Source organism: Salarias fasciatus, chromosome 19, assembly GCF_902148845.1.
Source record: "Salarias fasciatus chromosome 19, fSalaFa1.1, whole genome shotgun sequence".
Classification (NCBI taxonomy): domain Eukaryota; kingdom Metazoa; phylum Chordata; class Actinopteri; order Blenniiformes; family Blenniidae; genus Salarias; species Salarias fasciatus.
In genome coordinates this window covers 6,262,776-6,272,590 of record NC_043763.1, presented here as the reverse complement: position 1 = coordinate 6,272,590, position 9,815 = coordinate 6,262,776, and the positions used below count along the sequence as shown (strand labels likewise).

The 9,815-nt window shown below is 43.7% G+C and overlaps 1 protein-coding gene across 1 annotated transcript; it reads right to left on the bottom strand.

The window, feature by feature from the left end:
* Nucleotides 1-5,049: 5,049 nt before the first annotated feature.
* LOC115407120 (uncharacterized) lies at nt 5,050-7,276 on the bottom strand. The gene has a single exon (XM_030117479.1). The coding sequence runs from the start codon at nt 6,475-6,477 to the stop codon at nt 5,857-5,859; it is 621 nt and encodes a 206-aa protein (XP_029973339.1). The 5' UTR covers nt 6,478-7,276; the 3' UTR covers nt 5,050-5,856.
* Between the last annotated feature and the right edge of the window lie 2,539 nt (nt 7,277-9,815).

Genomic DNA, 9,815 nt, shown 5'->3' with positions numbered 1-9,815 from the left:
TTCCTTGGATCCCTGCCACATTATAGTATATATTTGAAAGCCAAGGTTGGAGGTCAAAGATCACTTTGGTGATTGAGATATATGTGTTAATAAGCTGGGTTTTTTTTTTTTTTTTAAAAGGTAGTGAAAAGAGTTTTGATACATGAGGGTGGAGCTTTTTGATCCACGTGGGACAGACTGCTGTGAGTGTTAATGATGAAGGTTCAGCCTTTAGCTCTCAGTCATGACACTGGGATTCTTTTCTTTTTTTTTTGTCTATACTGTTATCGTAAGCAAATATTTCAAAATACCTCCCCCAAGTAAGAACTTACCCAGTTGCCTTGCATACTGGCTTCTTCAAAAATTGAAGGTGTACTTTTGTTTTATGGTTTGTATCATAACTGTTGCATGTGCCGCACCGTCAGTGCAGCCTCGTTCATTTTATTTATTTGCCTCTCTGCCTGGACAGCCGAATGTTACCGAGAATGCAAATCTAAAATGATAATCTGTGTCTTTGTGTTTATTTATTGCCGGCTTTCTGTTGTATTATTTTTGTTATCAAGCGACAGCTATAATAAGAAGCCTTAAAAATAAGACTGTCAAGTGGAAGTTTTTGGCATTCATCAATGTTATGAGATAGTAAACGGTTATGTAACCCGGAGTGGAGAACGGAGTGGACGTGCTCTGCTCTGCTCTGCTCTCCGGAAATCACATGAAATTTGTCAGGAAATCTCGTGGAAGCATTTCACAGCGTTTGAAGCCAATCAGTCAATCAATCAAAGAAGCAGATCGTCCATGTCGCGGCCTTATTCCGTATTATACAGCGTGAGATACGTCACTGATTACCTCTAAAATATTTCCCTGTGGGATTCACTGTAGTGTAGTTTAGGACCTATGATCGTACAGTTGTGCGTGTACGTCCATGTTTTGTTTCAACTGTCCTCCATCTGTGGAATCACGTTTGTTAAAAACAGCTTTGAGAGGTGGTTTTGATTGTCTCTGTCAACCTGTGTGTCCGACACGTCCCTCCGTGTTTTCACACACACATAAAGGAAGGAACGGTTCTGTTTGTGATCCCAGCTTTTTTGCTGTTCCGAGTGCTCTTGCTGACCTAAATCTGTGTGCAACATGGCTTCATTTGCTCTAGAGCAGTTTTGAATGAGGCATAGAGATCATCAATAAAGGTTTTTCTTTATTGCAAACTCTCCTCAAAGTCTGGCTTCATTTTTTTTTGTTTTTGTTGCTCTGTATAATCCTGTGTAAGCGTCGCCTCTCCTGCAGCCGTGCGTTATACAAACAGTGCCGATGTGATTGAAATGTCGGACGTGCTGCAGCATCACTTATCCATCCAGTCTGACCTCGGTCACAGAGGCTTACCTTCAGACTGGATTTGATTAATTTCAGATGAGCCCTCTGGAGGCCTGTCGCATTGGAAACGGCTCCCTCTCAGCCGTACAGGTGGGGCCTCCCATAGGTGCTGCTTTATTAATTATCGCCTCCCGAGGCTGTCTCCATAGCAGCCTGTTGCCTCCGAGGCGTTTAGACTTTCGAACCTCTGTAGAATGACTTCGCTCTCTTCGGCTGAAGCGTCTTACAGAAACCTAACATTTTGAACAAATCAATAAACAAGGCGATAAAGCCAATTGTTAAAAGTCTAATGCTCCTGGTTCACTTTGGTGCTATTCTAACCACTAGAGTGAAAGGTTTGACACATTAGTACACTACAGTGGGGGTGTTGATATTATGGAAATAAGTCCTGTAGGCTGTTAGAGGATTGAAGTGCGGTGTAGGATTATGTCAGCCGCACTCTGCAGTGGAGAGAAGCTTTAGAAGCTTCCTGAGGGGGGGGAAAAAATCAAAAAAGAACTCAGCGTTTGGTCAAAGCAGCTTTAAAGCCAGGTGGAGCCGAGGCCTGTCACCGCACATCACACAGGATCCTGTTTCTCTGCGCGGCAACAACACTGTTGTTTTGAAATTTGTGTCTTCCAGAAAAGTTTGTTCTGACAGAATCTGTCTCTCAAATCCACATTCCAAAAATACTGCGACTAAAACCGGGCTGCGTAGCTGCTGGGGGTTTGTTTTGAGGTCAAAGCAGCAGCTCAGAAAAATGCAGCCATCTGGTTCCTGATCAAGAACCACCAGAGATCAACGCTGGATCCGAGGCTTTGTCTGCTCTGAGGATGGCAGAATAATATTTGCATGTCAAAAAAGAAACCACGATGTCATTTTAAAACCTGAATTAGAGGTGGGAAATATGCATGCTGGTGATAGTGGGTGTGCAAAAGCATTTGGAGTCGCCGCAATGTGAAAAGTCAGGCATCTCAGAGGGGGTGAATGCTAATTTCTTAGCAGCAATTTTGATATTCTTCACAGAACCAGTCGTCTACGATCACTCCTCTCTGGATAGGAACCTTTCCCAGCCAGCATCGGGCTAAAAGCACCCTGGACAGGCTTGCAGGGTTACCACATAAATAAACAACTAAACACATACTTAAATTTGCACTCAGCTATTAACTGAAAAACCACAGTACACAGAATACACAAACTCCACACAAAGAGACTAGTTTAAGAAAAACCTTGAAGCTATAGTCACTACCACAGCCCAGTAAATGGAAAGCTTACACCAGAAGCCTGATCGCTGAAGAATACAGCGCAATATGAAAAAAGTGCATTTCCTTAAGTGTTACATAACTGCTTTGAGGTAAAACATTAACAGCTCTATAAAGAGGGTCTCCTTATGGGGGAGACGGAGACGGACGCTCTCCATTAGGCACGGCTTCAGCACAGCGAGGTGACAGCCGAGCCGCTTCATTACGGTTAATGGATGCAGGTGAAGTGCAGGCGAGGTCTGGCACTTCGCCGCGACCCTGACGTGGCCTGACAGGCCGGAAGTCCCCACTGAGCGCCTGCGTCACGGCCTCCACCCGCTCCGTCAGGACGCGACGTGTAGCCCGCCACGCCTCGGCAGCCGGCGCTCTCCCTCATCCAGTCGTCATTCTGCCTCACTGATCTCAAGAGGACGAGCCCCACGCCACGCGTGCTTCGTCTCAGGCCTGTTTTTCACATTATGAGACACTGGATCATTATTTTGACAGTATTCGTCTTTGAAAGGCTTCACTGATTAGCTTCTAATGAAGTGTGTTTTGGCCCTTTTGTTTATTTTCTGACCTTCACATTTCGAACAAATAAAAATGCCATTGTGCTTGTTTTTTTTTTTTTTTCATTTGAGATTAAATTAATATCCCCTCCAGCTGTTATGGAACTCACCTATCTCCCTGCACACAGCTTCCCTTTTGTTTTGCAATCTGTTATGCCACTTTTATTAATTGGAAACACTATTGTTTGCTGCCTCCTCATTGTTCTCCTGTAGTTTAATACAACATGCTGATATTTCAGCACTTTCTGTGAAGGTGTTCAAACAATGCTGCACCAAAAGGTCTTTAATCTTTTTCTTTTGCTCCATGTCTGGAAGAAAAATAGTGTCCTGAAAGCAATTTGTCTTTGATTTTCCTTCAACAAAAACATTTTTCTCACTGTTTCTGCTGGTGAGGAAAAATATCTTATTTATGTTTGTTCAGTGACTCAAGCTCGGAAGCTCGTAGCTGGTCAAGGGAGGTCAAAATCGTCTTTACACAGTTCTAAATACACTGAGAATTACTTGGATCTATCATATGAAGTATTTGGCATCTCTCGTAAAGTAAAAACGTGTTAACTGGAGACTGCTACCTGGTCCAGTGTGTTTGGAGTGATGACCTTGTCCAGGGTCAAACCTGGATTTAAAGATGCAATTCTTACAGCATATCTGATATAACCTGGACAGAAATGGACATAATTCGAACACAGACGATGTGATTATCTGCCTTTCATGCATAAAAAAAAATGCTCAACATTGTTTGGTCTGACCAGTGATCTCGGGCTCTGACAGTGAAATGACCTGCTTGTTTAGCACGTGTCTGATTTCACGTCAGATAATGCGATCTTCCACCTGGGTGACTGGGTTCAAGAGTCAAGAGGTCAGATGCTCCGTCCTGACTCGGATGTAGCTGCCAGCAATAACTGTCGGTGCAGATGAACGCCTTCATCGATGGGCCGGGCACGGCGCCCATCATACGCAGCCAGAAAAGCTAAGAGGTCCTGGAAAACACATCTGTCAAAGCCACCCTGTAAACAGGATCCGCCGCAGCATTTACAGGTCTGCCAATTGTATTCTGCACACAGATATGTGTGGGGACGATACGGGATCCGTGTGTGCGTACAATCGTGTCGCCGTGTGTGATGAATGGACTTCCTGTGTGTAGCATAGCGCCCGCATACCTTGGCCGTGGCTCTGAAAGCCGGTCATATAAACACCACGGTGCGCGTCGTCTCTGTTTACATCGCAGAGCAACTTCACCGGCGGAAACCAAGTGGCTCCGTCTCCAGCGTGATAGTGAATGATGCTCGCCACCGCCAGCACAGGAACCAAACCTTTCAGCCGAGCAACCCTTTTCAGAGAGGGATCAAAATAGCACCAAGCAGCATTGTGTAATGTGTTCTTCTCTCTTTTGTACAGTGCAACAACAGAGCTCTCAAATCAATACACCTCCCTCACATGCTGCCGAGAGAGCGCGCGGGGTGGTTGGTCTTATTTCCACTTCATAGTTTGCCACATGTGACTGTGTGTGAAGTGGTTTTCAGCGAGAGCTGCGGCGACTCGACTGTGGCAGACTTGAGAGATGAATGCTTCTCTGTCTGCGAGAGGCTGACAGTCTCTGTGATCACACTCACCGGACAGCTCACCGAGGTAATTAAAGGGCCGAGGCCCAAATTAGATTAAATGGCCACATCGAGAGACAGACAACGAACTGAGCTGTTATTATTTCTGTTTCACCCACAGCAGCTCTGACTCTCGCTCATTAAAACCAATCATAGATTAAAAAAAAAAAAAAAAAGTATACGATGTTAGGAAAAAAAACTAACATTTATTTGAATCTTTAGTATCTATTAGGGCTGTGAATAAATAAAATATCTTAAAGATACAGTGATTATTTCTGGATGTACATGGATCTGTTATAAACCCATCGAAATGAATCATTTTCTAAGGATGTTTATTTGTACCTTGTGATATAGTTATACCTATGATACCTACTATACCTTTAATAAAAATCATCTAATTACGCTAAAAGTTAATCGAGGCCAAAAGATGTATGCCTGACCTATATGTACATAACCAAATACACAATACATTTACATGGTTATATGCACATACCTGAGCATAAATCAATAATGCAGGTTTCTTCTACTGGAAATCCAGGGTTTGATCCATAAAAAAACAAAACAAAACAAAACAAAACACAGCCTATATGTTAAAATGCAGTAATGCTGTATTGATTTAAACCGGCTGATGAGTGGCAGTGATGTTAAGCGCTGTATGTCTGTGGGACACCTTCACGTCCCGCAGAAACAGAAGCATCTCTGGAGCTTGTGTCCTATTCATTTAACAAAATATCTCTACCAGTGTTGTCCACGCATACAGGCGGGCGAGTGGCCTCAACGGCTGTCCGAGGTAAGGTAGACACACACTGATTTAAGGCATAACAGATGGCCTAAAACAAAAACAAAATAAAGAACGCATAGTTAAGGGGAAACAGTGTTGACTGAGGAAAATCTCTCTCCTCTTTTCCATTAAAGCAAGGTATCAGTTATGTGCAGTTCAGCATCCATAGGGGGCTCTGCTTGTTGAAGAAGAAGAAGAAGAAGAGTGTGTGTTATCCGACCTGCGGCACTGAGTCTGTGAAACACTCCTTTTTGGGTCTGTGAGGATGAGGATGGGGGAGGAAGGGGTGGTGGGCACGGGGATGAGGCCCGATCAGCCTCCTGTCGGGGGCGTGGGGGGGTTTAGGTCGGAGGCAGAGCGGTGGCATCCTCTGGATCCTGCTCGGGCCCGGGTCTGTCGGGTCTGTCGGGTCTGCCGGGTCTGTCGGTCGCCCCCCTCTCCTCCTCGGACGCGGACGGGGTGAAGCGGCCGTCCCCCTGGGCTGGAGACGCGCGCGTCCCCGTTCTGCCCGTGTGACCGTGAGAGGACGCGTAGAGTCGCTCCTCATGCGCAATGTCCGCTCCTCCGGGGGACGCGGCCACGCTCTCGGCGGTGTCCTCCCACCGAAAGGTCGCCGAGCCCTGCCTGCTGTGGTTGAACGACAGCAGCCTGCTTTGCGTAGAGTTCCACTCCGTCACGTTGCTGCCGCCGGAGATGTTGGTTGAGATGTTGTTGGCGGGGGTGACCTCCTCCGGCACCCCCGGCTTCCCAGCAGAGGAGGACGCACTGGTCGGCTTCCAGATCAGGCTGTAGTAAATTGCCAGGATAATGGCTGCTAAGGACACGGACAACACATATGCAAAAACAGTGGCTAGTCTCACCCACTTCTTGTTAGTCTTAGCAGCCATCTTTGCCTTTTTGTCCCCCGTGTAAGTGGCAGGTTTGCCCCTCTCCATATTGGGCATGAAGTCCCGCTCTCTCATGTTGCCCCTGTTTTTTCCTCGATGCTCCACCACCCCCTCCGTCTTGAAGCCTTTTTATTATCCACAGTCCAGGAGAAGAGGAAGAGGAGGAAGATGCTGGAGCACTTTGAACCGCAGGAAGATTGTATTGTTATTATTATGATTTTTTTTTTTTTTTTTTTTTTTTTTTTTTGCAGCTAAATGAACTGCTGGTAATTCATCCGAGGTGAGGAGCGCTGCGCCTCATGCTCGGCTCCCGGTGCAGCACCGCGTTTCATAACGGACATCCAGCATCCATCCACCGGGTGACTGCGCGTTTCAGCATCCGACAGCGGCGGCGGGACAAAAACGTCTGCCCGGCGCGCGAGGTTTCCCGGGAACAGCTGGCTGTAGGCCCGCGGCGGATCCGCAGTGTGCGATTCGGTGTCATTTATTTGAAAAAAAAAAAAAAACAAAAAACGATTAAGTGGGATCATACGGCGGTACACAACTGTCTGTCTTATCCAGCAAATGAAGTGGCTGGCTCAGCTAAAAATACAGGAGAGGGGGCGGGCGGTGGCTCTTAAAGAAGCAGCAGCTGTGCAGCAGCCCGAGAACAAACCAAAAAAAAAAAAAAAAAAAAAGGAGAAAAAAATCACCTCCACATCAGGACGCACATGGAGAAGAGCAGGATGTTGTTGTCGGGAGGATGAGCGCTTGTCCAAGTGACGCTGGAGAGAGTTTACACTGCGCGCACCCATGTGGAAAGGATGATCTGTGCACCGAGTCAACACACAGATTCAATATTTTTGATAAACCTTCATGAGTTATATAATAACTTCCCATTCAAGAGTTAAACTCGTTACAACATCACGTATCTGGTGTGTTTTTGGGTCATTTTGGACTTTGCTACCTGTCGGCGGCTCCACAGATGTGCGCGTCTTTTCAGCACCACGGACAGCGACGCTGCTCAGCCAGTGCGCATGTCAGGTGAGACAGGTGAAGGAGGAAGACGACATTAACCAGGGATGTGTGAGGATAAAGGGTTCAAGATTAAAGTAGAAATTATAATAATTCAGGAGCAGATCCAGATTTTTATAGGAGGGAGGTCACGTGAATGAAGTTATTGAAAAAAAATAAAGCAAAATAGCTACTAAAGTATTATTAAACTTAGTAGTATTGAACTACCAGTATTAAAACTAAGTGGTATTAAGCTTCATGGTTTCTTGCGGGTTAATTCACCAATTATTTATAAAGTGACAAAATAATTCTTAATTTGCAGTGAGGAATTAAGACAAATATTTAGATATGAACTCCCACTTTGACCCGATCTTTGTGAAAGCTCCTAAAGAACTGGCCCACAAAATGACAAAGATCTGGTAAAAATAAATCAAGAAAAATTGAGGAAGAAAACACCATCAACAGAGGAGCAGTGGCTTACAATCATGAAGGACATTTACTTAATTGAAAAGCTAAGTGTCCAAGAAGCAGAAATGGAAAAAAAAAAAATGGAGGAAATGGATTAAAAATGAAACTGAAAAGGACAATACCGGATTATAAACAATAAGAAATGAAGGCCTATCCCGAGTGGCACTGGCTCTTTGGTTTGTGTTTATGTTTGCATATGAAAAAATGTGTTTTTTAATAAAAAAAATGTAGTGGAATAAAAATTCAGTTTCAATTTTCAACTGTTAACTTTAAAATCAGGTCGGACATGGCCGCAGTATTCGCTTCCTCACTGCAGTTGCTTGCATATCAGTCTTGACAGTGTGAAATATAATAGAAATATGCTCAACATTTGGAGTTTGACTTACTTTTCATGATAAAAGCTTTACACTTTGCATGCATTTGAAAATGCATTTGTTTAATGTCTTAATAGTTTCTCCTCCCAGAGTTCATCAGGGAGAACTGGAGACATCCTGGAAAGTTCAGGTCCTCCAGGAAACAATCTCAGCATAAAACACAAGTATCAACAAAACAAATGTCTGTTTAGAAAATGTATAATTTCTTATTCACAATGTTACTGACTTTTGTACTAATTTCAGGATTGTTTTTTTCATATATTGGACTATTTTCAATAAAAACAGAATGCTTTGAATCTCTGCGTTTGTTCACCAGACATCGCCTCTCTGTTCCCTGAGTGGTTGACTGTTTGCATTGGATTTATTTGAATGATATTCAAATGACTGAGGATGTTTTGTTGAGACAGCAGTCGGTGGCCGCCAGTGGGAAATCGCTCTGTGACCAGGGCAGGTGGTTGTGGCATGATTTGATAAAATAATGACAACGTTGATAAGGACACTGATTGTTCCCTTTGTGGTTTATTAGCAAGTGTGATTATGCACTATTTCACCTTCAGCTGTGCTAAATTTTCCTAATAAAGGTTCACTTCACATGTGAAAAAAAGGTAGGCGTGACACAGAAAAGGTAAATTCGGACCAAAGGAAGTGATATCCAAGTGCGATCAACCTAATTCTTACTGACAACGGGACACAGAACACACATCACATAACATCAGATAGAGATGCTGAGTAATGGAGGAGGTACTTGTCTCAGATTTAAAGAATTAGTGGAAATAGTGAAGATACATGATAATTTTACTTCACAGTTCTCATAATAAGCTGAACAGTGTTGTGTTTTGGCCCTGTGCCTCTGCTAAGTTCCTCTTCCTTTCATTCACTTCACCTGATTGATACATCTAACTTCACAAAGTGGCAAATGACACTAAAAGTGCGCTCTGCACAAGTTCAAACATGAAGTGCAACTAATAAGTCACACAAACGTTTTAAAGAAATCCAGTGAGAAATCTGTCTTATTTAGATTATACACACAAACCTTGATTTTGTTCAGAATAATTTATCCTGACATAAAAATAGTGATAATAAAACTAACTAGATCTTCAGTTCATTGGGGTTGAAACTGACAAAAGTATTTCACTGAGTGCTCTGTAAAAACTTTGAGACGTTGCCTGGATGGGAGTAGATCTTGCTCTGAAATATTCATATAACATTAAAAAAGATTTCTAATGTGTTTAATCTTCCATTACTTCAAACTCCATGCCATCAGAGAAGCTTGATCTCCTCCACTGAATTCAGGTTACTGCTTCCATATTTTCTTAAAACAAAATTTAATTTGATTTCAGCTGCGTCGGCACATTTCAAACCAGCCCCGGTGAATAAAAGACGACAGGATCATCATCTGGCCTCATCTGAGATTTGTAGGTTGCAGAGTGAACTGTGTTTTACAGACAGTGACCTTATGCAGTGTTTTCCAGTACAGAATGATGCATTTAATGCAGAGTTGAGGATTTGAAGATTACAAGCATCCACAGTACGGCCGACTTTCGTGCTCTTTCATAATCTTCTTAATCTTCGGATGAC

Coding starts and splice junctions, on each gene's coding strand:
- LOC115407120 (XM_030117479.1), bottom strand. CDS start 6,477: ATGAGAGAGCGGGACTTCATGCCCAATATGGAGAGGGGCAAACCTGCC.